Source organism: Denticeps clupeoides, chromosome 1, assembly GCF_900700375.1.
Source record: "Denticeps clupeoides chromosome 1, fDenClu1.1, whole genome shotgun sequence".
Lineage (NCBI taxonomy): Eukaryota > Metazoa > Chordata > Actinopteri > Clupeiformes > Denticipitidae > Denticeps > Denticeps clupeoides.
Genome location: NC_041707.1, coordinates 33,439,645 through 33,467,088, shown reverse-complemented (window position 1 = coordinate 33,467,088; position 27,444 = coordinate 33,439,645). Strand labels below are relative to the sequence as shown.

Sequence of the window (27,444 nt, the reverse complement as noted above, 5' to 3'; positions counted from 1 at the left end):
GTTGACTTGACTGTAGCAGTTGAGAGAAATGACTTCTTCCTCATTCCATTTGCTCTTTTGATGGCATGAATGTAAAAATAATTGGTGGAACATTTTCTGGGTCACCAATAAATACAATAGTCAAGAACTAGACTAGTTATCCAAATGTAATATTGACTAAGTAACAAAGGAGTAAGTAAACCCCATTTTAAGGGCTTCATAGCTCAGTGGCCAGAGCACTGGTCTTGTAAACCAGGGGTCGTGAGTTCGATCCTCACTGGAGCCTTCTGATGTCAAGGTCACTTGAGTTTTTAAACCTCCCTCGATAATGTTCATCTCACGTTTGAGCTTTGTCATATGTGACTTATTTTTAAAGAAGAGTTGACTTGACTCTAGCTGTTGAGAGAAATGACTTCTTCCTCATTCCATTTGCTCTTTTGACGGCATGAATGTAAAAAAAATTGGTGGAACATTTTCTGGGTCACCAATAAATCCAATAGTCAAGAACTAGACTACTTATCCAAATGTAAAATTGACTAATTAACAAAGGAGTGTGTAAAACCCTTTTTAAGGGCTTCATAGCTCAGTGGCAAGAGCACTGGTCTCGTAAACCAGGGGTCGTGAGTTCGAACCTCACTGAAGCCTTCAAATGCTTTTGTCACTTTAGATGTAGAACTTGAGTCATAAAAACCATCTTTTGAATTTCACTAGTTGTCCAAAACAAGTAATATAGTTGAACGCGAAGCAAAGTTAAGACAAATTTGAAAAGTGGCTTCAGTACTTAGGGCTATGGTCTTTAACGGAACGAATCACAAATTGGATGCTCGATCCAAGTCAGAAAAATGTGAACAATGGCTTCATAGCTCAGTGGACAGAGCACTGGTCTTGTAAACCAGGGGTCATGAGTTTGATCCTCACTGGAGCCTTCTGATGTTAATGTCACTTCTGTTTTTAAACCTCCTCGATAATGTTCATCTCACATTTGAGCCTTGTCATATTTGACTTATTTTTAAAGAAGAGTTGACTTGACTGTAGCAGTTGAGAGAAATGACTTCTTCCTCATTCCATTTGCTCTTTTGATGGCATGAATGTAAAAATAATTGGTGGAACATTTTCTGGGTCACCAATAAATACAATAGTCAAGAACTAGACTAGTTATCCAAATGTAATATTGACTAAGTAACAAAGGAGTAAGTAAACCCCATTTTAAGGGCTTCATAGCTCAGTGGCCAGAGCACTGGTCTTGTAAACCAGGGGTCGTGAGTTCGATCCTCACTGGAGCCTTCTGATGTCAAGGTCACTTGAGTTTTTAAACCTCCCTCGATAATGTTCATCTCACGTTTGAGCTTTGTCATATGTGACTTATTTTTAAAGAAGAGTTGACTTGACTCTAGCTGTTGAGAGAAATGACTTCTTCCTCATTCCATTTGCTCTTTTGACGGCATGAATGTAAAAAAAATTGGTGGAACATTTTCTGGGTCACCAATAAATCCAATAGTCAAGAACTAGACTACTTATCCAAATGTAAAATTGACTAATTAACAAAGGAGTGTGTAAAACCCTTTTTAAGGGCTTCATAGCTCAGTGGCAAGAGCACTGGTCTCGTAAACCAGGGGTCGTGAGTTCGAACCTCACTGAAGCCTTCAAATGCTTTTGTCACTTTAGATGTAGAACTTGAGTCATAAAAACCATCTCTTGAATTTCACTAGTTGTCCAAAACAAGTAATATAGTTGAACGCACAGCAAAGTTAAGACAAATTTGAAAAGTGGCTTCAGTACTTAGGGCTATGGTCTTTAACGCAACGAATCACAAATTGGATGCTCGATCCAAGTCAGAAAAATGTGAACAATGGCTTCATAGCTCAGTGGACAGAGCACTGGTCTTGTAAACCAGGGGTCGTGAGTTCGATCCTCACTGGAGCCTTCTGATGTTAAGGTCACTTCAGTTTTTAAACCTCCCTCGATAATGTTCATCTCACGTTTGAGCTTTGTCATATGTGACTTATTTTTAAAGAAGAGTTGACTTGACTCTAGCTGTTGAGAGAAATGACTTCTTCCTCATTCCATTTGCTCTTTTGACGGCATGAATGTAAAAAAAATTGGTGGAACATTTTCTGGGTCACCAATAAATCCAATAGTCAAGAACTAGACTACTTATCCAAATGTAAAATTGACTAATTAACAAAGGAGTGTGTAAAACCCTTTTTAAGGGCTTCATAGCTCAGTGGCAAGAGCACTGGTCTCGTAAACCAGGGGTCGTGAGTTCGAACCTCACTGTAGCCTTCAAATGCTTTTGTCACTTTAGATGTAGAACTTGAGTCATAAAAACCATCTCTTGAATTTCACTAGTTGTCCAAAACAAGTAATATAGTTGAACGCACAGCAAAGTTAAGACAAATTTGAAAAGTGGCTTCAGTACTTAGGGCTATGGTCTTTAACGCAACGAATCACAAATTGGATGCTCGATCCAAATCAGAAAAATGTGAGCAATGGCTTCATAGCTCAGTGGACAGAGCACTGGTCTTGTAAACCAGGGGTCGTGAGTTCGATCCTCACTGGAGCCTTCTGATGTTAAGGTCACTTCAGTTTTTAAACCTCCCTCGATAATGTTCATCTCACGTTTGAGCTTTGTCATATGTGACTTATTTTTAAAGAAGAGTTGACTTGACTCTAGCTGTTGAGAGAAATGACTTCTTCCTCATTCCATTTGCTCTTTTGACGGCATGAATGTAAAAAAAATTGGTGGAACATTTTCTGGGTCACCAATAAATCCAATAGTCAAGAACTAGACTACTTATCCAAATGTAAAATTGACTAATTAACAAAGGAGTGTGTAAAACCCTTTTTAAGGGCTTCATAGCTCAGTGGCAAGAGCACTGGTCTCGTAAACCAGGGGTCGTGAGTTCGAACCTCACTGTAGCCTTCGAATGCTTTTGTCACTTTAGATGTAGAACTTGAGTCATAAAAACCATCTCTTGAATTTCACTAGTTGTCCAAAACAAGTAATATAGTTGAACGCACAGCAAAGTTAAGACAAATTTGAAAAGTGGCTTCAGTACTTAGGGCTATGGTCTTTAACGCAACGAATCACAAATTGGATGCTCGATCCAAGTCAGAAAAATGTGAGCAATGGCTTCATAGCTCAGTGGACAGAGCACTGGTCTTGTAAACCAGGGGTCGTGAGTTCGATCCTCACTGGAGCCTTCTGATGTTAAGGTCACTTCAGTTTTTAAACCTCCCTCGATAATGTTCATCTCACGTTTGAGCTTTGTCATATGTGACTTATTTTTAAAGAAGAGTTGACTTGACTCTAGCTGTTGAGAGAAATGACTTCTTCCTCATTCCATTTGCTCTTTTGACGGCATGAATGTAAAAAAAATTGGTGGAACATTTTCTGGGTCACCAATAAATCCAATAGTCAAGAACTAGACTACTTATCCAAATGTAAAATTGACTAATTAACAAAGGAGTGTGTAAAACACTTTTTAAGGGCTTCATAGCTCAGTGGCAAGAGCACTGGTCTCGTAAACCAGGGGTCGTGAGTTCGAACCTCACTGTAGCCTTCAAATGCTTTTGTCACTTTAGATGTAGAACTTGAGTCATAAAAACCATCTCTTGAATTTCACTAGTTGTCCAAAACAAGTAATATAGTTGAACGCACAGCAAAGTTAAGACAAATTTGAAAAGTGGCTTCAGTACTTAGGCTATGGTCTTTAACGCAACGAATCACAAATTGGATGCTCGATCCAAATCAGAAAAATGTGAGCAATGGCTTCATAGCTCAGTGGCCAGAGCACTGGTCTTGTAAACCAGGGGTCGTGAGTTCGATCCTCACTGGAGCCTTCCGATGTCAAGGTCTCTTGAGTTTTTAAACCTCCCTCGATAATGTTCATCTCACGTTTGAGCTTTGTCATATGTGACTTATTTTTAAAGAAGAGTTGACTTGACTCTAGCTGTTGAGAGAAATGACTTCTTCCTCATTCCATTTGCTCTTTTGACGGCATGAATGTAAAAAAAATTGGTGGAACATTTTCTGGGTCACCAATAAATCCAATAGTCAAGAACTAGACTAATTATCCAAATGTAAAATTGACTAATTAACAAAGGAGTGTGTAAAACACTTTTTAAGGGCTTCATAGCTCAGTAGCAAGAGCACTGGTCTCGTAAACCAGGGGTCGTGAGTTCGAACCTCACTGTAGCCTTCGAATGCTTTTGTCACTTTAGATGTAGAACTTGAGTCATAAAAACCATCTCTTGAATTTCACTAGTTGTCCAAAACAAGTAATATAGTTGAACGCACAGCAAAGTTAAGACAAATTTGAAAAGTGGCTTCAGTACTTAGGGCTATGGTCTTTAACGCAACGAATCACAAATTGGATGCTCGATCCAAATCAGAAAAATGTGAGCAATGGCTTCATAGCTCAGTGGCCAGAGCACTGGTCTTGTAAACCAGGGGTCGTGAGTTCGATCCTCACTGGAGCCTTCCGATGTCAAGGTCTCTTGAGTTTTTAAACCTCCCTCGATAATGTTCATCTCACGTTTGAGCTTTGTCATATGTGACTTATTTTTAAAGAAGAGTTGACTTGACTCTAGCTGTTGAGAGAAATGACTTCTTCCTCATTCCATTTGCTCTCTTGACGGAATGAATGTAGAAAAAATTGGTGGAACATTTTCTGGGTCACCAATAAATCCAATAGTCAAGAACTAGACTAATTATCCAAATGTAAAATTGACTAATTAACAAAGGAGTGTGTAAAACACTTTTTAAGGGCTTCATAGCTCAGTGGCAAGAGCACTGGTCTCGTAAACCAGGGGTCGTGAGTTCGAACCTCACTGTAGCCTTCAAATGCTTTTGTCACTTTAGATGTAGAACTTGAGTCATAAAAACCATCTCTTGAATTTCACTAGTTGTCCAAAACAAGTAATATAGTTGAACGCACAGCAAAGTTAAGACAAATTTGAAAAGTGGCTTCAGTACTTAGGGCTATGGTCTTTAACGCAACGAATCACAAATTGGATGCTCGATCCAAGTCAGAAAAATGTGAACAATGGCTTCATAGCTCAGTGGCCAGAGCACTGGTCTTGTAAACCAGGGGTCGTGAGTTCGATCCTCACTGGAGCCTTCTGATGTTAAGGTCACTTCAGTTTTTAAACCTCCCTCGATAATGTTCATCTCACATTTGAGCCTTGTCATATTTGACTTATTTTTAAAGAAGAGTTGACTTGACTGTAGCAGTTGAGAGAAATGACTTCTTCCTCATTCCATTTGCTCTTTTGATGGCATGAATGTAAAAATAATTGGTGGAACATTTTCTGGGTCACCAATAAATACAATAGTCAAGAACTAGACTAGTTATCCAAATGTAATATTGACTAAGTAACAAAGGAGTAAGTAAACCCCATTTTAAGGGCTTCATAGCTCAGTGGCCAGAGCACTGGTCTTGTAAACCAGGGGTCGTGAGTTCGATCCTCACTGGAGCCTTCTGATGTTAAGGTCACTTAAGTTTTTAAACCTCCCTCGATAATGTTCATCTCACGTTTGAGCTTTGTCATATGTGACTTATTTTTAAAGAAGAGTTGACTTGACTCTAGCTGTTGAGAGAAATGACTTCTTCCTCATTCCATTTGCTCTTTTGACGGCATGAATGTAAAAAAAATTGGTGGAACATTTTCTGGGTCACCAATAAATCCAATAGTCAAGAACTAGACTACTTATCCAAATGTAAAATTGACTAATTAACAAAGGAGTGTGTAAAACCCTTTTTAAGGGCTTCATAGCTCAGTGGCAAGAGCACTGGTCTCGTAAACCAGGGGTCGTGAGTTCGAACCTCACTGAAGCCTTCAAATGCTTTTGTCACTTTAGATGTAGAACTTGAGTCATAAAAACCATCTCTTGAATTTCACTAGTTGTCCAAAACAAGTAATATAGTTGAACGCACAGCAAAGTTAAGACAAATTTGAAAAGTGGCTTCAGTACTTAGGGCTATGGTCTTTAACGCAACGAATCACAAATTGGATGCTCGATCCAAGTCAGAAAAATGTGAACAATGGCTTCATAGCTCAGTGGACAGAGCACTGGTCTTGGAAACCAGCGGTCGTGAGTTTGATCCTCACTGGAGACTTCTGATGTTAAGGTCACTTCAGTTTTTAAACCTCCCTCGATAATGTTCATCTCACGTTCGAGCTTTGTCATATGTGACTTTTTTTTTAAAGAAGAGTTGACTTGACTCTAGCTGTTGAGAGAAATGACTTCTTCCTCATTCCATTTGCTCTTTTGACGGCATGAATGTAAAAAAAATTGGTGGAACATTTTCTGGGTCACCAATAAATCCAATAGTCAAGAACTAGACTACTTATCCAAATGTAAAATTGACTAATTAACAAAGGAGTGTGTAAAACCCTTTTTAAGGGCTTCATAGCTCAGTGGCAAGAGCACTGGTCTCGTAAACCAGGGGTCGTGAGTTCGAACCTCACTGAAGCCTTCAAATGCTTTTGTCACTTTAGATGTAGAACTTGAGTCATAAAAACCATCTCTTGAATTTCACTAGTTGTCCAAAACAAGTAATATAGTTGAACGCGAAGCAAAGTTAAGACAAATTTGAAAAGTGGCTTCAGTACTTAGGGCTATGGTCTTTAAACGCAACGAATCACAAATTGGATGCTCGATCCAAGTCAGAAAAATGTGAACAATGGCTTCATAGCTCAGTGGACAGAGCACTGGTCTTGTAAACCAGGGGTCGTGAGTTCGATCCTCACTGGAGCCTTCTGATGTCAAGGTCACTTCAGTTTTTAAACCTCCCTCGATAATGTTCATCTCACATTTGAGCTTTGTCATATGTGACTTATTTTTAAAGAAGAGTTGACTTGACTCTAGCTGTTGAGAGAAATGACTTCTTCCTCATTCCGTTTGCTCTTTTGACGGCATTAATTTTAAAAAAATTGGTGGAACATTTTCTGGGTCACCAATAAATCCAATAGTCAAGAACTAGACTACTTATCCAAATGTAATATTGACTAAGTAACAAAGGAGTGTGTAAAACCCACTTTAAACGCTCCATAGCTCAGTGGCAAGAGCACTGGTCTCGTAAATCAGGGGTCGTGAGTTTGAACCTCACTGAAGCCTTCAAATACTTTTCTCACTTTAGATTTAGAACTTGAGTCATAAAAACCATCTCTTGAATTTCACTAGTTATCCTAAACAAAAAATATATATTCCAAGTAAGAAAAATGTGAACAATGGCTTCATAGCTCAGTGGCCAGAGCACTGGTCTTGTAAACCAGGGGTCGTGAGTTCGATCCTCACTGGAGCCTTCTGATGTCAAGGTCACTTCAGTTTTTAAACCTCCCTCGATAATGTTCATCTCACGTTTGAGCTTTGTCATATGTGACTTATTTTTAAAGAAGAGTTGACTTGACTCTAGCTGTTGAGAGAAATGACTTCTTCCTCATTCCATTTGCTCTTTTGACGGCATGAATGTAAAAAAAATTGGTGGAACATTTTCTGGGTCACCAATAAATCCAATAGTCAAGAACTAGACTACTTATCCAAATGTAAAATTGACTAATTAACAAAGGAGTGTGTAAAACCCTTTTTAAGGGCTTCATAGCTCAGTGGCAAGAGCACTGGTCTCGTAAACCAGGGGTCGTGAGTTCGAACCTCACTGAAGCCTTCAAAATAAAATTCTACATTTTAGATGTAGAACTTGAGTCATCAAAACCATCTCTTGAATTTCACTAGTTATCCTTAACAAGTAATATAGTCCAAGTCAGAAAAATGTGAACAATGGCTTCATAGCTCAGTGGCCAGAGCACTGGTCTTGTAAACCAGGGGTCGTGAGTTCGAACCTCACTGAAGCCTTCTAATGCTTTTGTCACTTTAGATGTAGAACTTGAGTCATAAAAACCATCTCTTGAATTTCACTAGTTGTCCAAAACAAGTAATATAGTTGAACGCAAAGCAAAGCAAAGTTAAGACAAATTTGAAAAGTGGCTTCAGTACTTAGGGCTATGGTCTTTAACGCAACGAATCACAAATTGGATGCTCGATCCAAGTCAGAAAAATGTGATCAATGGCTTCATAGCTCAGTGGACAGAGCACTGGTCTTGTAAACCAGGGGTCGTGAGTTCGATCCTCACTGGAGCCTTCTGATGTTAATGTCACTTCAGTTTTTAAACCTCCCTCGATAATGTTCATCTCACGTTTGAGCTTTGTCATATGTGATTTATTTTTAAACAAGAGTTGACTTGACTCTAGCTGTTGAGAGAAATGACTTCTTCCTCATTCCATTTGCTCTTTTGACGGCATTAATGTAAAAAAAATTGGTGGAACATTTTCTGGGTCACCAATAAATACAATAGTCAAGAACTAGACTAGTTACCCAAATGTAATATTGACTAATTAACAAAGGAGTGAGAAAAAGCCTTTTTAAGGGCTGCATAGCTCAGTGGCCAGAGCAATGGTCTTGTAAACCAGTGGTCGTGAGTTCGATCCTCACTGGAGCCTCGATAATGTTCAGCTCACGTTTGAGATTTGACTTATTTTTAAAGAAGAGTTGACTTGACTGTAGCAGTTGAGAGAAATTACTTCTTCCAAATTCCATTTGCTCTTTTGACGGCATGAATGTAAAAAAAATTGGTGAAACATTTTCTGGGTCACCAATAAATACAATAGTCAAAAACTAGACTAGTTACCCAAATGTAATTTTGACTAGGTCACAAAAGAGGTAGGATGGAGCTGGTTTAATGGCTTCATAGCTCAGTGGCAAGAGCACAGGTCTCGTAAAACAGGGGTCATGAGTTTGAACCTTACAGAAGCCTTCTCATGTTATGGTCACTTCAATTTTTAAACCTCCCTCGATAATGTTCAGCTGTCATTTGAGCTTTGTCATATTTGACTTATTTTTAAAGAAGAGTTGACTGTAGCAATTGAGAGAAATCACTTCAGAGAAATTACTTCAATACTTGTTGAAATAGAAAGGCTATCCAGCATTAGGATGTAGTCAGCCAGCTTATATCTGGCTGCTTGAGACCCAATTACAAGAGCTTCTGTCTTATCAGGGTTTAACAGAAGAAAGTTGATGAGCATCCACTGTCTAATGTCCTTCAGACAATTCTCTATTTTGTTCAGCTGCTGTCTCTCATCTGGCATTGCTGATAGATACAGCTATGTGTCGTCAGCATAGCAATGAAAGCTAATACCATGTTTGCGGATGACGTCTGCTAAAGGTAACATGTATAGGGAAAATAGTAACAGACCTAGGACAGAACCTTGTGGAACACCAAACTCTTATTTACTATGTGAAGACAAATCACCATTGGTGTCCACCAACTGATCACGCCTGTCAGTCAGATATCATCTGAACCATACAAGGGCTGTTGCCTTAATCCCAACAACATTCTCTAACCTGGCAAGGAGAATAGCATGATCGATAGTGTCAAACGCTGTACTCAGATCAAGCAGGACAAGCGAGATGCGTCCCTGATCAGAGGCTAACAGCAGGTCATTAACCACTTTGACCAGTGCTGTCTCAGTGCTATGATGAGGTCTAAATCCCGATTGATATACTTCATGGATATTGTTACTGTCTAGGTATGCGCTCAGCTGCTTTTTGTAAGATTTATGATATAAACGGAAGATTGGATATCTGTATAATTTGAAAGCTGACTGCGATTGAGATCAGGCTTTTTAATCCGGGGTCTAATGACTTCTACCTTGAACGTACTTGGTATGTGGACGGTGCTAAGTGATGAATTAATAATTTTGAGGATAGGATTTATAATATCGGGTGCTACTTGTTTAAGGAACCTTGTAGGAAGCGGATCCAAAGCGCAAGTACACGCTCTTTAATAAGGTTGAAGCTTCTAATCGGTGGTCAGCTATTTAAAGTTTTTTTTCCATAGAAATATCGACCAAGCTGTTTGTTGTGCTTTTAATCTTATCTCTATTTGTAACTATTGTAGTATTAAAAGATATTCATAAAATCGTCGCTACTAGCATAACAAAATATGATAAATAAATGAAATAAAAGAGAAGAAAACGTGACTTCTGCTATATAAAGGACAGAAAATGGAGGAAACCCACTCCGATTCCCTAGAATGAACTCATCTTCCAAACATCTAAATCCAAAAGAATACAATAAAGTCATGAAGTCGGTTAAGGAAGCAGCCTCGTAATCAGAAGGTTGTCGGTTCGAACCCTGAGCCGCCAGGTGCCACAGAGCAAAGCACTGTCCCCACACACTGCTCCCCGGGCGGCTTTCACTTTCACTTTCACATTGGGGAAGTGATGGCCATAATTGAAAAGTTGCATGCCAAACTAATATAATTTCACTACATCATAAAGCAAACTTTTTGAAAAGCATAAATTAATATGCACACGTTGCGGTCTTATTAAAAAAGTGTCAGTTTTTCAATTACTAATATTATCAATTTAAAAATAAATAAAATGCTACATTGCCTTAAATCAAGCAATACAAAAACCTGTAATGAGAGCAGCTAGACCAGCAGTAAGTGTGCTGACAGGATCTAGTAGGAGTCGTTTAATAAAATTAATTTGAACCGCAGGATGTTTAGGTATGTGGCACTAAAAAAAGACACATTGTGTTCAGTGAGAGAAAGAAAAAAAAATTCAAGTTCCACCATGGCAGGTGTGAGTAAATAATTAAGTAAGTATGCTTAACAATTAAGTAAGTGTGTTGAACAGGAGATGGTGAAGGTGGGTGTGATGCTGACATTGTAGGAGACAGAGGGATCCAAGGAAGTGAGGGATTCAAGGATTGTGTTTTTGTAGAATTGAGAGGGACCTTGAGGACGGGAGATGGGCATGGCGCTGACATTGTAGGAGACAAAAGGATCCGAGGAAGAGGAGATGGTGAAGGTGGGTGGGATGCTGACATTGTAGGAGAAAGAGGAATCCGAGGAACAGGAGATGGTGAAGGTGGGCATGATGCTGACATTGTAGGAGACAGAGGGATCCGAGGAAGTGAGGGATTCAAGGATTGTGTTTTTGTAGAATTGAGAGGGACCTTGAGGATGGGCGTGATGTTGACATTGTAGGAGACAGAGGGATCCGAGGAACAGGAGATGGTGAAGGTGGGTGTGACGCTGACATTGTAGGAGACAGAGGGATCTGAGGAACAGGAGATGGTGAAGGTGGGTGTGATGCTGACATTGTAGGAGACAGAGGGATCCGAGGAACAGGAGATGGTGAAGGTGGGCGTGATGCTGACATTGTAGGAGACAGAGGGATCCGAGGAACAGGAGATGGTGAAGGTGGGCGTGATGCTGACATTGTAGGAGACAGAGGGATCTGAGGAACAGGAGATGGTGAAGGTGTGTGTGATGCTGACATTGTAGGAGACAGAGGGATCCGAGGAACAGGAGATGGTGAAGGTGGGCGTGATGCTGACATTGTAGGAGACAGAGGGATCTGAGGAACAGGAGATGGTGAAGGTGTGTGTGATGCTGACATTGTAGGAGACAGAGGGATCCTAGGAACTGAGGGAATCGAGGATTGTGTCTTTGTAGAAGTGGGAGGCAGGAGATGATGAAGGAAATGAAATACTTTGCTTGACAGTTTTCAGTCTGTGAGGAATTCATCTGTGAGAAACATCTTCCAAACAGGGAACAAGTTGATCAACATTTATTTTAAGGAACTTTCTTCCATCTTCACTTAATAGGTCTGCATTTTCCCTTAAATGGCCTTAAAATGTCTTGCTCTAGTTTCCATTTTTTTCTCTGTTGACTCCAAACATTCAGAGATCCAAATCTCCCGTTTGGAATGGAAACGGAATGTTATCCGATGTCTTGTTCATTCTTTGCCTAATTTTGTCCCTGACTGTCTTTGTGTTCTCCTTAACATGAATTAACACCTGATCCTGGATCTACAGAGCAGGATTTATTACTTCCTGTAGGAGTCCTTCCTCCACTGTTTCATTTAACTAAACAAAAACAGAATCAAGTATAGGGTATAATTAATTATGTATTTTCTTTAACAGAACTTATTTTTGAATAAGACTTAAAATAACAACTGACTTTTTTTTGATCCTCAAAATTATTAAGTGCTAATTTGATTACTTACATCAAAAGACTCAGGGACCTCAGACGGATAATGTGCTTCCCGCCAAATAGAAGGAAGTAAGGGGAAAACTTTGTTGTCAGGTGTTTTTTGTCTGTAAGGTCCCATTGATCTGGTTTATCTTGGCAAGGTTTTGCCAGGGCCCTAAAAATAAAACTGACATCACTTTATCTCTCAAATACATGATAATTGTCATAGTGAAGCTAAAATGTGACTTCCCTTTGTGTGGTTCCATTCATTTTTTTCCCACAAGACCATTTGTCTGTGTGTGGTATGGGGAACACAGACAAAATACAGCACAGAACTGCTGATTAAATCATGTGTTTGATATTATTTCTTACTCTAGCTTAGTACATTTGTATTCTTATATGGTGCTAATAATTGACAAGCACAATGTTGTGAACAAAATGACAGTGAACATGAAAGTATGGTTAAGAAGACACAACACAAACCTGATTGACGAACTCTCGCCCTTGATTGATCAAAATCTTTTGAGGTGCTCCAAAATGGTAAACCATGGTAAATGGTAAACCGCTGCTGTTTTAGAAACTAATGGAAAGGCCTCTACCCACTTTGTGAAGTAGTTTATCAGTACACAAATGTACTGATTTCCTTTCTCAGTCATCGTCAGTTTTCCTATTAGGTCCATGCCGACATACTCCCATGGCTCATTTACCTGTAAGATAAAATATTTAAAGTTCTTCCATTTATGAAGACATACATATGTCTTGACATAAATATAAAATTCAGTCATGATATAGTGTATTACTTACAATAATAGGAACGTATATTTCTATCTGTTTGACAGTACGTTTGCCATGGCATGCTGAACAGTTTTATCTGTGCTTAGACAAAAACAATTGTTGATTAATAAATACAGTTCTACTACTGTTTTTTATATATAAAAAACATAATTTATTTAAAACAATCAGAATTGGAGTATTTTTGTAAGCCTTGCATCAGAACTTTCTGTGGTCACTGTATAGGCACACAAACACACCCAGTTCTGAATATCTGCACTCATCCCAGGCCAGAAGTAAGGCCTGGAAATGGCATCTTGTGTTTTCTCCTTGCCACTGTGTCCACCCGCAGGGCTTGCATGGAATTCTTTGAAAATGGCATCAACTTCGTCTGCGTTTTGAACCTTCACTGGGAGCTCTTTATTAGTTCCCTTGTTGTGTATATAATGTAGCTGTTCATCTGTAATATTAAATATAAAATAATATGATTATATTTATAAAACTATATTATGTACTATGATACAAAACACCTATCCTTACATTATAATAACAATGAATGATTTTTAACGCCATTTACACTATAAGTTTGCAGTCAGTGCTAATAACCCTATTGTCATGCTAGCGGCCGCGGGTGGGCTAGGCCCTCTTCCTGACAGCCCAGGGCAGTAATTATCAATAGAATAATTTTTTTACTTTTCATAGAAAAAATAAAAGTTTTCCATGTACTAACCTCTGACGGCATACTGATGCGAACGGCTTCGGATGACATATATTTTCTGACTTTGTCAGTTTTTCGGGATAAATAAATAAATTAAATATGTTAGGGCCTCTTTGTACAAAGTTGGGTCCATTTTGCAACCTATACACTTTTCAGGTAACTTTTTTTAGGTAGCAATGTTACCGAAACGTATAAACTTTCACTGCGCTGCACATCGCGCACCAGAAAATGCGTGAGAGAACATGCAAAAATCGCTTAGATGTCTGAAAAACATTCAGGTAGATAATTACATGTTGCTGATGTAGTATTGGTGGAGGGGCGGTTAAATCCTGGGTACCTGGCAAAAATGTTCCCCCTAATTTTTAGGTAGGGTGACCAGACGTCAGGTAAGATAAGATGATCATTTATTGGTCCCACAAGTTGGAAATGTACATTGTCATGGCAGAAAATGACAGTACAACATAAATATAATAGAAAATATGCCCTGTAAGTCTTCTTTGCCTTCACGTGTTCCACTGCGATGTGACATTATGATAATATCAGAGATATGTATACGGAGGATTTAATGGCAGAGAAAGGCCCCAGTCTACGAAGATCTTCCAGGCAACATTACCAACCTGTTTCCCTGCAGGATTACCGAACTCAACATGCAGGATTCAAACACGGAACCGGAGACTCGCGTGTGTGTTCGGGCGCTGGAGAAACAGACGGCGCTCGACCGACCACAGCGCCCCATGTGCGCCACCCTGTGGCCGGAGCGTGTATTGCAAGTTCTCAGGACCAGCCTGCAGAAAGACCACATCCTGCGGGCCTACCTGCTCCTGCAGCATCTGCTGGCGACCCGTACACCAACAATAAGTTTGTATAGGATATGGCTCAATTAAAACTACTTCTTAATTTAGGAGGTACTGTCCTGGCCTTAGAGGACAGAATGGAACGCTATGAACAGTGATCCATCTGCTCATCCAGGTGAGCAGCCTTCTTTACTTAATAGAATAAATAGGGATTAAATGTTTTGAGCCACTGAAATTTCACTTTGCATTGGAACTTTTCTCATATGCACATCCTTGCCAGGTGACCAGTTTCTCAAGGCCTTGAAAGATCCCCCTTCCCCCTGGGTCCGATGTTATATTAGTAAGGTCATTCTTAAACAGTTGCCCAAAATGTTTAAACCCTATTTATATTACATGGAATTGTACATATTAATAAACTTATGTGCATTAGAGCAAAGTTACCATGTGAATTCTACAGTGAAAACAGTGTTGTACATGTCCTCTTTTACCCTAGATAAATGAGATTTCAGTGGCTCAAAGCTTTATATTGCATGCATTCAAATAACCATGTTCATCATAAATACATTTGTTCTTATGAGCAAGTGTGTCTCATCTGTTCAGAAACCGTGGCACTTATTAAAAGCGCCAATGTGAAACACCATTATGAGACATAATGGAAGCATACCCACTCAAATCAGTGAGAAAAAGTGAGATCACCAAAAATAAGCAGTCTTAGCATCCAATACACCCAATCCACCAGGATCCCGAGTCACACATTCACTGCCCAACAACGTGCTCATGAGTGTTCAACACAAAAAGCCATTTACTGATGGAGAGGATGTAAAAGCAGATACCATTGTTAGCATCTTCTGTCACAAAGAAAGGGGAAATACTGTCTCAGGATGTGCTAAACCAGCTAGATGAAGCCATGCGTACGGCACCATGTTAAGGTTTATCTGTGGATGAGTCCAATGACTTGCGTGATGATGCTCAGCTGTTGGTCTGTCAGGTATTTCAACACAAAGAATTCTGGGAAGATATTTTAGGGCTCCACACACCACTGCAAGACATCTTTCTGCACAATGAATATAATTCAACCTAAATATTGTTCCAGGCTCATGAACAAGCACCTCCACATGTGTATGAGAATGGCCCTGACTCCATTCAAGCCCAGGTTTAAAATCCTGGCAGGACAAGCTAGAGCTCGATTCTCTCACTGAACAAAAAAGCAGGGGAGTTGAATATAACAAGGGAAGAAAGGGATCGTCTAAAACTGTTTACCTGTTAAAATGTGTTGGTTTATTTTTAATAAAAGTGGTTCCGACTTCTGAGTCAAAATGTGACACAGAAAAGGGGAAAGTTCAGAACTTTATTTAAAAATGCACAATTTTTACATTTTTGTTATTTACTTTTATTTTGAAATGCAGCCCTTATTTAGTAAACTATAAAACATGCATATCAGCAGTCATACATGTATGTTCAGTTCTCTGTTATAATCGTTGTTGATTCTGGGCCTTTGTTTCTAGAAATCTTTTCTAACTGATCATCCTTAAATTTTAGTTGAATTCCCCTGATATAGAGCTTTATTTTCCTGACTATTTGTCGAGCTGAACTATACCCACTACAGGCGTAATGTGTGTATTGCAGCATGTGAGGTGGAACGGATGATTCGAATAATGAGCCTAACTTCAGGGCGCTCAGTTTGCGCATGGCATTCTGGGATCTGTAGTTTGTGTATAATCAGCGCGTCATATCGCCGAGCAATAATAATAGATCTATATAAAGTAATCTCGCGGGAAGTGTACCTTAAGGGCTAATTTTAAATTGCGCCTAATTAAATGTTTTTATTAGGCTATTTGTAAAAAAGGATCAGAATGTGGGAGTTCGAGGGTCGCTGCTATTACAAAGTTTACGACCATGATCAATTTCTCGCTCCAAACGTAGCGCGTCTTTTTGGCGCTTTACGGCGGTTTACGGCAGAGTCGGGAAAACCCGGCAGATTCTGTCTCTGATTGTGGCGGAGACGTGAGGATGGCGTTTTAGACAGTTTTAACTCAGCAAGTTAAAAAAAATGACACTACAGGCAGTGCGTCGCCTGGCGAAACCAGACCGGAGAGAAACAAAGAGCCACAAGGGAAGGAGGCGAGTTCCATCTTCACCAAGTTGCGCGTCGTCACCCCGACTTTGTATTTCTGAGTGAGTGATGTTGTCCCCTTCATTAATATTTCATTATTTTTCATAGGTAGAATTTGGTGGAGTTAAGGCATGTTGAAGGCAGTGAATGCTGTTACACAGTAAAGATAGAAACAAAGACACAAAAAAGTTTTATGTGAATTACACCGTTTAAAATAAATTCTAAAGTGGAGTTTGATACCACTGCTCTATGGTAATGCAGCTTTGAGTTATTTAATTTTGAATGTTGGGGAAGTTAACTAGTTTAGTAATTCAGTACATTAGTTCTGTTGGTATTACATGAACTATAGAACGTTGGCAGTTGTAGTAACAACTTATTATATGCGTGTAGAACCATTCTGAATGTACATTTATGGTCCCGTTTCCTTCCAGTGTTGCACAAACCACCAGGCTTTGGAGAGGCATCGGATTTTATGAAGGAAATTGGGAGATGCTTCCATCCTCGCTGCCTGTTCAGGATTTATGAAGTGAACAACAACAACACACACACACACACACACACACACTCTTATTTCCCATTTTAGGTTTTAATCTGTTAAACTTGTTATATATACTTTGTGAGGTCATTTCCTCACATGGATTATCCTACCACTGCTAGGTTGACGACACACAACTCCTCTTCTCCTTTCCTCCCTCTGATCTACATGCTGCTTCCAAAATCTCTGCATGTCTAACCGACATCTCGTCTTGAATGGCAGCCCATCACCTCCAACTCAATCCCACCAAAACTGAACTAATATTCATTCCAGCAGATTCTTCACCACATCAGGATCTTGCTATTTACCTAGACAACTCGCAGCTCTCTCCTTCTGCAACAGCTGGCAACCTTGGCGTAACAATAGACAACCGACTCACATCAGCAATCTTTCCCGCTCATGTAGATTCCTTCTCTACAATATCAGACGAATCCGCCCTTATCTGTCAACCCAGGCCATCCAACTACTGGTTCAGTCCTTAGTAATCTCAAGACTGGATTACTGCAACTCCCTTCTAGCTGGTCTACCACTATTTTAGAAAGTGAAGTGATTGTCACACGTAATACACAGCACACAGTGCACACAGGGGGTTTACCATTTACCATCCGACCTCTACAACTAATACAAAATGCAGCAGCACGTCTTCAACCTTCCCAAATTCTCCCACACAGGCCCTCTGCTACGTTCCCTCCACTGGCTCCCAGTAGCCATCATATTCAAAATACTGATGCTGGCCTACAAAGCCAAACATGGAGTTGCACCATCCTACCTCACAGCCCTTATTACACCTCGCACTGCACCTCGTATACTCCGAGCCTCCAGTACTGCTCGCCTGGTCCCTCCATCTCTGAAGGTAAAAGGAAAACATTCATCTAGACTCTTCTCCATCTTGGCCCCTCGGTGGTGGAATGAACTTCCTCTCGAGGTCAGAACAGCCACACTCAGTCACTGAGTATTTTCAAACGACAGCTCTTCCTCTTTAAAGAATATTTAGATTAACTTGTAACTTTCTTATTGTCGAACTTGTGTACAGAACCTACAACAGAGTGAATAAAAAGATGTATTCATAGTTGGGGTCCTAGTGAACCGGAATGGATCGCTTCATCGATAGTAACTTAGTTGAAAGCACGTTGTAAGTCACTCTAGATAAGGGCATCTGCCAAATGCCGTAAATGTAAATGTTATATGTTAACACCCTTGTAATTCTCACATTAGTTCCTATCCCGAAACTGAGATAAACAAGGACTGAGACAGAGACGTGAGACTGGGGAGTTTTTACTCCTGCAAATATTTCTTTTAACTGTGGAAAAGAAAAATGAAAATTAGATCCTTTGCTGCATAGATGTAGTTGGAGTTACCCCCCCCCCCCCCCCCCCACCCACCCCCTCCAATAGCATGTCCTCCTGCGGACCTAGAGTGTTTGAGCGAATTGCAGCTTTCTGCCTTGTCTTACCAGCGTGCCGGCCTGGCACCCCACCGCGGACAACTCAACATACAGGTAAAAGTGTTATGTTTTTTTACACTATAGTTCAAATTTTGTTGGTCATTTTCCATTTAAAAGAGGCACAGTAAGTATAGAAAAATTACTGAGAGGATAATAAATAGTTATTGACAAAGTTTGAAATAATGATGTAGTCAAATCCACATCTGTTGAGTGATGAAGGCCAATTTAATAGCTTCTACATTTACATTTACAGCATTTATCAGACGCCCTTATCCAGAGCGACTTAAAATCAGTAGTTACAGGGACAGTCCCACCCGGAGCAACTTAGGGTTAAGTGTCTTCCTTGCTACTACCATTCAGTGCAGTACTAAGATTATTAAAAAGGGTTTTATAATAATTAGTGAAGTGAAAAGCATTTGTTTTTTTGTCATTGTGATACACAGCATGCACAGCAAACATGCACACAATGAAATGTGTCCTCTTCATGAACCCCCTACCCTGTAGGTGATGATTCAATTAAAAGAATACTGTCCGGGCCTTAGAGGACAGAGTTGAAATACTATGAACACAGATCCATGTATTCTGATAGGTCTAGTGGTTAAGGAAGCGGCCCCCGTAATCAGAAGGTTGCCAGTTCGAATCCCGAGCCACTGAGGTGCCACTGAGCAAAGTACCGTCCCCACACACTGCTTCCCGGGTGCCTGTCATGGCTGCCCACTGCTCACCAAGGGTGATGGTTAAAAGCAGAGACACATTTTGTTGAGTCACCATGTGCTGTGCCAGTCTGAATGAGCATGTTCTTCAAATGCCTTGTCAAGCAAACTGTATTAATCAAGCACCTTCTCTCAATCAAGAGTCCAAGAGAACCACCTCATGAGATGGTATCGAGTTCCCAACCTACTGATGTGACTGCTCAACAATTCTCCTCCACCAATCAGTGAGCAGCATTTTTTCTCAGCATGAGACCGCAATAGAACGAGAGTCAGTCTCTTATCAGCTGCCATCAGTGCCATCGACCTATCTGCCTGCTCTTCCACCTACCCAGGTAACACCTCTCGCTTCACCTTTTCATGTCCGGATAGCCATTAGTATTCTGCCTGTTTCAGATGCAGCTCCACTACACTCTGTACATCCCACAGCGTATGTTAATCCAGTACTGCAGCCACGTATTTCTGTCATAACGTCCATGTAACAGCGTGTTAGCCAATCCCATCCACGACCACCAGGTGGAGTTCTAACTAGAAGCACAGCAATGGAGGCTCCCACTCAGGTCCGTAATCAGGTACCTGATACTTTATATTCCCAGAATGTAGATCTTCCTTCAGTTCGTGCCAAGTTCCCAGTCACCCAAGAACATTCTGGCCATGTATAGAAGCTCCTTCCTTTCTTAATTTCGTTCATAATGATCCTTTAGAGTTTGATATGTTGAAAATGGCTCTGCATAACTTCATCTTGAATCTGAGCATTATAAATATCACCTCCTACTTGATCACCTTAAATTGGATTCTGCACATATTTGCCTTTGCTTTGCCTATGCTCATAGCCCGCTTCCATACAAACATGCTCTTACAGCCCTTCAGCAAAGATATGGGCAGCCCCACCACTTAATATTGATAGAAATAAGCACAATTCTTAATTTACCTCCCGTGCGGTCTGGTGACTCCAAACACTTCAGGGACATTGCAGTACTTATAAGGCATGCTCCAGTCTCTGGACACTAATCAGGTAGCTGCAGAGTTGGCCAGTTCGTCACATGTACAACAGCTCCTGGCCAAGCTCTCTTCAGACCTCATGGCAACCTTTGCCAGACATGCCCGCACAGCGAAGCCAGATACCCCCTACAACCTTGTGGGTTTTGCAGAGTTGTTTGAACAGGAATCTGAGTGCCAGATGGTGGCAGCACAGGAGAGTCAGAGACCGAAATGAGAGCTGTATGTCACTGGGAGCAGACCAGCCAGAACACCATACTGCATGGGAATTCTTTATTATTATATGAATTGAAATCAAAGACAGAAATCCAAGTAGTCTTCAGTCTTCAACTTTTTTCATGTAATGAAATGAACATACTATGACAGCAAATCAATGCGATTAAGCGGATGCGTCAATAGAGCCTTGGAACTTGGTAGAGCTCCTAAACGAATGACGATCTGGAAGCCAAGGTGTCATACAAAATACAGAATACATAATCTGGTAAATTTGAGAAGTGCCAGTACAGAAGCTGTGGCTTCATGTGGGGTGGGGTGGGAAGAACGTTGCATGAGCTCGGAACCGCGTCAAAATATGGCGCCGACATTGCTGCATGCTGACAGGCAGATGTGACATCATACAGATTTTGAAATGTCCCAAAAATGAATTTACTTTGCTGACTGCAAAGAAAATGTTAAATATCTAAATGCTAAGTTGTAATGAATCTACGTTGTCATGAATTTGTAATGCTCTTCACGATTCTATGTATTATTAATTTCCATTTAATTTGCCCAAATTGGTCTTTATTAGTTCTTTCATTTTAATATATTAGGATTCTTTTAGGCAGGGGTGTCAAACTCGTGCCTCACATCCTGCACGATCACTTTTATATATATATATATATATATATATATATATATATGTGTGTGTGTGTGTGTGTGTGTGTGTGTGTGTGTGTGTGTGTGTGTGTGTGTGTGTGTGTGTGTGTTCATTATTATGGCCTGGTGATATCAATTGCTAATAACACACAAACTTATTTACAATTTGAAGTGGAATTAAGCAAAACTGAAGACTTTTATGCATTAAAAAGCACATTTGACATATACTATGTCAACTGATGTGTTTCTGTGTTCACCAAAAAAATACCAGAAGGTATCTCTACCCCCACTCAAGTCAAAATACAGCTTTTTAATATCAAATTTGATGTGTAATATCAAGCTTTTTTTCTTCTGATGCCTTTGTTGCCATTTTACTTACTTAAACTTTATATTTTTGAAACAGATACCAGTGATAATGAAGATGAATATGAAGATGACAGAAGACATTCCTTCAGGGCTCCAGGGAACACGTCACTCAGATGGCTCTCTACTACATCCTGCATGGCTATACATCCCTCCACCAGATTGTGAAATTCAAAATGCCAGGAAGACAGTATGAACCAGTGGTGGGATTTCTCAACAATTAGAGGAGAAGAGGAGGAAACAAGGGCCCACGGCTCCCTTTCCGAACCAAGATGTCACATGACCAATACTTCACACTGGATAATAATGTTTGAAAAAAGGGAAGGTGCAGGGTTCCTGGGTACACCTTTTATTACACAGCAGAGAATAACTGTTTTTGAAGTTTCACACAAAGTAAAATATGTTCGTAACATATTATGCACTACAAGTATATTATTGTATCAAATGGAACTGTACATATGTTGTTTGTTCCCTTACTTACTTATTTGTAGATTTCTAAATATAATGTTTACTGATGGTACATCAAACTTTGAATGTAAGCTCATGATCTGAGTTTAAAAAAATTATGGGGAGGGTTGATGCAGGAAATGGTGTGGAATAATTTTTATTTCAAGCAATCATTGTATTTGCAGTAGAGTGCTAATATTTTGAGTGATGCCAAGGTTTCTGGACTGAACATAGTATATAAATAATCAATATTTTATTTGCATGTGACTTGGCCTTTCTTGTCTCTAAATTGGGATGCTTGTAATCTTAAAATCAGGCATCACGGTCATGGAACCTCTGCAGGTGGCGGTGTCACTGTGATGCATCCATGGAATTGAGACAGATGTTGCGAAACGTGGCGGTGCTGACACTTAAGTGCCCCCTGCGATGTTGGGCGTGCATGGCTCCACGGCGCGGCCTGGAGTGTGTACGTGCCGAGAGCTAGGCCAAGTCAAACTGTAGTGCCTGCAGGCCCTGATCTTCATGCTGCTGCTGTTGTACAGTGTTCATGAGCTGAGCGAACATCTTCTTCAAGGTCTCCATGTCCGCTGACCTCTGTTGTGGTTCATTCATGCTGTCAAGGCCGGGCCAGGGGGCACATTCGCCGACATGGGGCTGGAGCTGGAAGCAGACTGTGGGGTGAAGATATGTACAGGCAGAGCTTTGTGGAAACAGGGCAGCGCAGAGGTGATCTGGAACAACTTCTGTTTGGCATGTTGATTCTCATGCAGCACGGCAGGTATGTGAAAGAGTTCAGTAGCAGGCAGGTCCACGCACCGGCAACAGGTGGGAAGGAGTAGCAAGCATCTGGTTACCATGGAGATGTGCAGGCTGAGGTGAACGCTGCAGCAAGGAGTTGGGCTGGAGGCGGGGTTCGTTTGAGCCCCTTGCTGACAGAGTTATGTGACACAGCTACAAATACAAAAAGAGGCATAAGTTTTTTTTTTCCCCACTTGTATTTATTTTTCCAGAGTTATTATTTCAAGCATTAAATAAACACAAAGGAATGTGGATGTCTTATTTCATAACATGAAAAATAGCCCATCATTTAGACTTGTGAAATTTTGACTGGAACATCACAGGTTAATATCCACAAACCAGCAAGGTGTCACTGCACTCAGCTCACATTACATGTCCAGGTGACCCTCGTGCAGGGGAACGCGGTCACATTTTGTGACAGCAGTCATCATATATTGTGACCCCACAGAGAAAAAAGAACTAAACAGAAACTTGGGGACCAAAACATATTCAGATGACCCGTCATGACTACAAATGATAATCGTTTACAGAATGACTAACTGGCGTGTTCCTACTCCTGCTGCGGGGTTGACATTTTCTGACATCAGCCATTGTATCTCGAGACCCCACAAAAGCTAAAAATCAGTAACTGAAGTCTCAGAAAAAGTCTGAAAAATTAATTTCATACATTTCCCAAACTATGAGTACATTCTGAGCACAAAACAACAGTACATACGATGCATTATAGTCGCCATTATACTTTAAAAGCACGACTTCCCCCCCTATAAAAAAGTCCTCGGACAACACTATGAAAACGCGAACGCTGGCGCCATTTTACATTTACAGCATTTATCAGACGCCCTGATCCAGAGGAACTTACAACCAGTAGTTACAGGCACAGTCCTCCTGGAGACACTAAGTGGGAATTGAACCTGGGTCTTCTGGTTTGTAGGCGAGCGTGTTTCCCACTTGGCTTCTACCACACATGCCACGAAAAGGTGAAGAGAGGAGCGTCACGTAAAAAGCACATAATGACCCAGCGCCACTAGAGTCACACGTCACGGTGTTACACAGCACTTCTTGTCGCGGGGTTCAGCGCGACAAGTGGGCGTGGTTAACGCTGTCACTTCAGACGCGCAAACAGGAGAAAACAGCGGCTTTCAGAGAGCAGCACAATGCAGAAATAAGTGAAGAGGGAGAATAAAAAGGTTTAGGAAACACTTAGAGGGGCATGAGCAGGTAAAATAGTTCCATCGGTGAGCTCCCCTGTACAGACGGTAGTGATTGAGGTGGCCTCACATTTTCCTGATCAAAATAAATGGCAGTATGAAGGAAACACTGCGTGCACGAGTCGAAATAACTTCTACTCTGTCTAGCAATTACTGGACGACTGAGTTGTTCTAACAGTAGAAAAACTGGACTTTACAACAAGTTTATTTATTACTGGTTTTAGTATTTATCTGCATATATTACTGCTTATTACTCATTTAATGCAGCAGCAAATTATTTAATTAATTATTATTAACATAAAATCCCCATTTACTTTATTTAAATTCGCCGTCGCATTTTATAAACGCTTCCGTGTTTAACGTTAGAATCGCGCTGCGCGCACGTCGCGTCGGACGAGAACGTCGTTGTCATGGAAACGGATTTTGTTGATCCTCAGAGCTGTAAAGCGACCGAGAGAAGCGACATCGTTTTTGGTGAGTTGCAACTAAAAAGTAGTATTTTCGCTGAGCGGCTGGTTTGTTACCTCTAACCCTTCAGCGCAGGACTGGCGCCATGTTTTACTAATTAAAATAGTCTCCGTTTATACAGCCGACATCGGTTTAGCTGCGCTTTCCACAGCGAATAGGTTTATACTCGCAGAAACAGACTCTCAGACGACTATTCACGCAGATATCCTTATTTATATATGTATTTCTGCAAATTCGCGGTTCATTTGCATATTTGGCAGCTTCACCGTCACAATTTTAAAAAACGGGGAGAAGGTGAGTGATTAACACATGGAATAAAATCATTTTGTTGTCTGGTTGTCATTTGCTGTGTTTGCCCGTGTACTTTTACTGCTCAGGAAGATGAATTCACCATTTTTAGGTGTCACTACAAATCACGTGGTGACTAAAGAACTTTAAAAACAGCAATGAGCTCTGGTCAATGACGTCATTGTGTTTGTGTTTTAATTTAAACAGAAATAGAAGCTGAGCAAAGTGAGCAGATTGAGATTTCCCAGATTGAGAGATTCATCAGGATGGAGACCGTGAGAGAGCAGCGAGGAGGACCAGGACATCCAGGATCCGACAGCAGCGGGAAGACGACGGTTGGTCCAGGCCCAGTTCAGCGGTGTGCGGCTGCATATCTACTGGGTTCTCGGGCCTCTAATAAACCGACTGAGGGTAAAACTTTGCATGTTTTTTCTGGTGTTTTCTTGAACAAATTAATGATAAAACCACCTATCCCTTAATTTACAGTTGAGTTTTGTGAAAGTGAGGTGATTGTCATTGTGATACACTGCAGCACCGCACATGGTGACACAACGAAATGTGTCCTCTGCTTTTATCCATCACCCTTAGTGAGCACGGGTTCGCTTCTTTACCCGCTAGGCCACCACTGCCCCAGGCATAATTAATTCGCTGAGGGCCGAATTAATTAGAAATTTATGCATGTTTGTGATCTGCACATGACTAAGGAAGACATTTTATACCATACATCCAAATTTGAATCATAATTAATGTGAAGATTTATGAATCATCACAGATTTAAAGTAAACACCAATTTTAACAAGCAAATATTTCCCAGTTGTCTTGTTAACTAAGTCTTACATGTTACTGTTGTAGTCTTTACACTCATGGTAAATCTTGTTATTGTCTCTGTTAAAGGTTTGGCTATTCTAATTGAGCCAATGCCCCTACCATCAAAAGGGCAGAAGAAGGTGCAGCTATATCCTGCAGCCAGAAAGCCCCAGCGACACTTCAAGGCTGGTCCATCACGGGTCAACGTGCTGACAAAGCTGCCCCTGACGGGTACCACAGCCAAGCCACCTGTCCCCTACACAGTACCCAAGAGGACCAGACCAGACACCTTGTCCAGGAGGAACCAGACAAGCTGTCCATACGGAAGACCCCAGCCTGGAACGTCCACTGTGCTGCCTCTGCCTGTCACCGCTGTGACCAGTTCATCAGAGGCAGGCATGAAGGTCCCCAGGATGCAGCTGCCCCAGGACAAGTTAGTCCATCTCTTCAGCACTCAGGAAAAGCCAAATCCACCGAGTGCCGTGTGCCTTCCATCTTGGAGGAAACCACATTCTCGCCTCATGTTGTCCAGCTTGACATCAGAGTGAGAAGCAATGAAGAGAAAGGAGACCATGAGAGAGCAGCAAGGAGGACCAGGACATCCAGGATCCGACAGGAGCGAGAAGACGACGGCCGTTCCAGACCCAGTTCAGCGGTGTGCGGCTGCATATCTACTGGGTTCTCGGGCCTGTGCTAAACCGACTGAGGGTAAAACTTTGCATGTTTTTTCTGGTGTTTTCTTGAACAAATTAATGATAAAAACCACCTATCCCTTAATTTACAGTTGAGTTTTGTGAAAGTGAGGCGATTGTCATTGTGATACACTGCAGCACAGCACATGGTGACACAACGAAATGTGTCCTCTGCTTTTATCCATCACCCTTAGTGAACACGGGTTTGCTTCTTTACCCGCTAGGCCACCACTGCCCCAGGAATAATTAATTCGACAGGAGGGCGTGAGAGGAAAGTTAAAATAAAAATTTCTGGATGTTTTGTGATCTTCACATGACTGAGGGAGACATTTTATACTTTACATCCCAACATGAATTATAATTAATGTGATTATTTCAGAATCAGTACAGTATTAAAGTAAACGACCATTTCAACAAGCAAATAATTCCCAGTTATCTTGTTAACTAAGTCTTACATGTTACTGTTGTAGTCTTTACACTCGTGGTAAATCTTGTTATTGTCTCTGTTGAAGGTTTAGCCATTATGATTGAGCCAATGCCCCTACCATCAAAAAGGCAGAAGAAGGTGCAGCAATACCCTGCAGCCAGGAAGCCCCAGCGACACCTCATGGCCCCCAGGACACAGCCAGACCCGACCACCTCCTGTACCCAGCTGCCCCGGGACAAGTTGGTCCGTCTCTTCAGCACTCAGGAAAAGCCGAATCCACCGAGTGCCGTGTGCCTTCCATCTTGGAGGAAGCCGCATTCTCACCTCATGTCGTCCAGCACGACATCAGAGCGAGAAGCAATGAAGAGAGAGGCTCAGCGGCAGCGAGAAGAGGCGGCCAGGATCACCCGTAATGGGGTAGACTGCAGTGTACTGGCTGACCGCTGGCACTACCCGTACATCTGGCCTAATTAATGGTAAGTAAGTGAGAGGTAAGTGAAGTAATATGCAATAAGTTAGGTAGTAATACTTATTTAGTAATATGTAGTAAGTTAGGTTATACTATTTAGTTATATGTAGTAAATAGGGTAATTAGTATAGACAGGACATATAATTCATATGATGTCTGTGTGTTTATGTGTGTAGTTCTAGTGACACGGTAGTACAGTGCTTGGAGATATGAGCCACCCGTAGGCCATATATCAAGAAAAGCTTGAACATACACTGCCTTTCCTCACACATCTACACACAAACCTCGCACATACAACACGTTTACTTGATATATGGCCTAAGGGATGCCTCATATGGAGCTGCTGCCTTATAGAAAGAAGCTGGGTTCTAGTCCTGGCCCGGGTTCTTTCTGTTTGGAGTTTGCATGCGCTGCCCGTGTTCACGTGGGTTTTTCTCCGGGTACTCCGGTTTCCCACAATCAAAACATTATTTCAGACATTTTTCTACTATCTAGCAATTTTTTTTGGATTATT

The 27,444-nt window shown here is 41.0% G+C and overlaps 1 protein-coding gene, 1 long non-coding RNA gene and 26 other non-coding genes across 28 annotated transcripts; all 28 read left to right on the top strand.

The window, feature by feature from the left end:
- Positions 1-192: 192 nt before the first annotated feature.
- trnat-ugu (transfer RNA threonine (anticodon UGU)) lies at positions 193-265 on the top strand. Its single transcript has one exon. It is a non-coding gene; the product is annotated as a tRNA-Thr (tRNA).
- Positions 266-551: 286 nt separating this feature from the next.
- Positions 552-624, top strand: trnat-cgu (transfer RNA threonine (anticodon CGU)). The gene has a single exon. It is a non-coding gene; the product is annotated as a tRNA-Thr (tRNA).
- Positions 625-832: 208 nt separating this feature from the next.
- On the top strand, positions 833-905 carry trnat-ugu (transfer RNA threonine (anticodon UGU)). Its single transcript has one exon. It is a non-coding gene; the product is annotated as a tRNA-Thr (tRNA).
- Positions 906-1,190: 285 nt separating this feature from the next.
- trnat-ugu (transfer RNA threonine (anticodon UGU)) lies at positions 1,191-1,263 on the top strand. Its single transcript has one exon. It is a non-coding gene; the product is annotated as a tRNA-Thr (tRNA).
- A 286-nt stretch (positions 1,264-1,549) lies between these two features.
- On the top strand, positions 1,550-1,622 carry trnat-cgu (transfer RNA threonine (anticodon CGU)). The gene has a single exon. It is a non-coding gene; the product is annotated as a tRNA-Thr (tRNA).
- Positions 1,623-1,830: 208 nt separating this feature from the next.
- trnat-ugu (transfer RNA threonine (anticodon UGU)) lies at positions 1,831-1,903 on the top strand. The gene has a single exon. It is a non-coding gene; the product is annotated as a tRNA-Thr (tRNA).
- Positions 1,904-2,189: 286 nt separating this feature from the next.
- trnat-cgu (transfer RNA threonine (anticodon CGU)) lies at positions 2,190-2,262 on the top strand. The gene has a single exon. It is a non-coding gene; the product is annotated as a tRNA-Thr (tRNA).
- A 208-nt stretch (positions 2,263-2,470) lies between these two features.
- Positions 2,471-2,543, top strand: trnat-ugu (transfer RNA threonine (anticodon UGU)). Its single transcript has one exon. It is a non-coding gene; the product is annotated as a tRNA-Thr (tRNA).
- A 286-nt stretch (positions 2,544-2,829) lies between these two features.
- trnat-cgu (transfer RNA threonine (anticodon CGU)) lies at positions 2,830-2,902 on the top strand. The gene has a single exon. It is a non-coding gene; the product is annotated as a tRNA-Thr (tRNA).
- Positions 2,903-3,110: 208 nt separating this feature from the next.
- trnat-ugu (transfer RNA threonine (anticodon UGU)) lies at positions 3,111-3,183 on the top strand. The gene has a single exon. It is a non-coding gene; the product is annotated as a tRNA-Thr (tRNA).
- Positions 3,184-3,469: 286 nt separating this feature from the next.
- On the top strand, positions 3,470-3,542 carry trnat-cgu (transfer RNA threonine (anticodon CGU)). The gene has a single exon. It is a non-coding gene; the product is annotated as a tRNA-Thr (tRNA).
- A 207-nt stretch (positions 3,543-3,749) lies between these two features.
- Positions 3,750-3,822, top strand: trnat-ugu (transfer RNA threonine (anticodon UGU)). The gene has a single exon. It is a non-coding gene; the product is annotated as a tRNA-Thr (tRNA).
- Positions 3,823-4,108: 286 nt separating this feature from the next.
- Positions 4,109-4,181, top strand: trnat-cgu (transfer RNA threonine (anticodon CGU)). The gene has a single exon. It is a non-coding gene; the product is annotated as a tRNA-Thr (tRNA).
- A 208-nt stretch (positions 4,182-4,389) lies between these two features.
- trnat-ugu (transfer RNA threonine (anticodon UGU)) lies at positions 4,390-4,462 on the top strand. The gene has a single exon. It is a non-coding gene; the product is annotated as a tRNA-Thr (tRNA).
- A 286-nt stretch (positions 4,463-4,748) lies between these two features.
- Positions 4,749-4,821, top strand: trnat-cgu (transfer RNA threonine (anticodon CGU)). Its single transcript has one exon. It is a non-coding gene; the product is annotated as a tRNA-Thr (tRNA).
- Positions 4,822-5,029: 208 nt separating this feature from the next.
- trnat-ugu (transfer RNA threonine (anticodon UGU)) lies at positions 5,030-5,102 on the top strand. Its single transcript has one exon. It is a non-coding gene; the product is annotated as a tRNA-Thr (tRNA).
- Positions 5,103-5,388: 286 nt separating this feature from the next.
- Positions 5,389-5,461, top strand: trnat-ugu (transfer RNA threonine (anticodon UGU)). The gene has a single exon. It is a non-coding gene; the product is annotated as a tRNA-Thr (tRNA).
- A 286-nt stretch (positions 5,462-5,747) lies between these two features.
- On the top strand, positions 5,748-5,820 carry trnat-cgu (transfer RNA threonine (anticodon CGU)). The gene has a single exon. It is a non-coding gene; the product is annotated as a tRNA-Thr (tRNA).
- A 208-nt stretch (positions 5,821-6,028) lies between these two features.
- Positions 6,029-6,101, top strand: trnap-ugg (transfer RNA proline (anticodon UGG)). The gene has a single exon. It is a non-coding gene; the product is annotated as a tRNA-Pro (tRNA).
- A 287-nt stretch (positions 6,102-6,388) lies between these two features.
- On the top strand, positions 6,389-6,461 carry trnat-cgu (transfer RNA threonine (anticodon CGU)). The gene has a single exon. It is a non-coding gene; the product is annotated as a tRNA-Thr (tRNA).
- A 209-nt stretch (positions 6,462-6,670) lies between these two features.
- On the top strand, positions 6,671-6,743 carry trnat-ugu (transfer RNA threonine (anticodon UGU)). Its single transcript has one exon. It is a non-coding gene; the product is annotated as a tRNA-Thr (tRNA).
- Positions 6,744-7,217: 474 nt separating this feature from the next.
- On the top strand, positions 7,218-7,290 carry trnat-ugu (transfer RNA threonine (anticodon UGU)). Its single transcript has one exon. It is a non-coding gene; the product is annotated as a tRNA-Thr (tRNA).
- A 286-nt stretch (positions 7,291-7,576) lies between these two features.
- trnat-cgu (transfer RNA threonine (anticodon CGU)) lies at positions 7,577-7,649 on the top strand. The gene has a single exon. It is a non-coding gene; the product is annotated as a tRNA-Thr (tRNA).
- Positions 7,650-7,764: 115 nt separating this feature from the next.
- Positions 7,765-7,837, top strand: trnat-ugu (transfer RNA threonine (anticodon UGU)). The gene has a single exon. It is a non-coding gene; the product is annotated as a tRNA-Thr (tRNA).
- Positions 7,838-8,050: 213 nt separating this feature from the next.
- On the top strand, positions 8,051-8,123 carry trnat-ugu (transfer RNA threonine (anticodon UGU)). The gene has a single exon. It is a non-coding gene; the product is annotated as a tRNA-Thr (tRNA).
- A 286-nt stretch (positions 8,124-8,409) lies between these two features.
- Positions 8,410-8,482, top strand: trnat-ugu (transfer RNA threonine (anticodon UGU)). The gene has a single exon. It is a non-coding gene; the product is annotated as a tRNA-Thr (tRNA).
- Positions 8,483-17,930: 9,448 nt separating this feature from the next.
- Positions 17,931-22,029, top strand: LOC114795566 (uncharacterized). The gene is made up of 3 exons (XR_003750532.1): positions 17,931-18,453; positions 19,254-19,444; positions 21,367-22,029. It is a non-coding gene; the product is annotated as an uncharacterized LOC114795566 (long non-coding RNA).
- Positions 22,030-24,145: 2,116 nt separating this feature from the next.
- LOC114801327 (uncharacterized) lies at positions 24,146-27,037 on the top strand. Its single transcript, XM_028999465.1, has 4 exons — positions 24,146-24,253; positions 24,743-24,946; positions 25,430-26,050; positions 26,547-27,037. Exons 1-3 carry the CDS (start codon positions 24,190-24,192, stop codon positions 25,888-25,890), a joined length of 729 nt encoding a protein of 242 aa, XP_028855298.1. The 5' UTR covers positions 24,146-24,189; the 3' UTR covers positions 25,891-26,050; positions 26,547-27,037.
- The last annotated feature ends 407 nt before the right edge of the window (positions 27,038-27,444 follow it).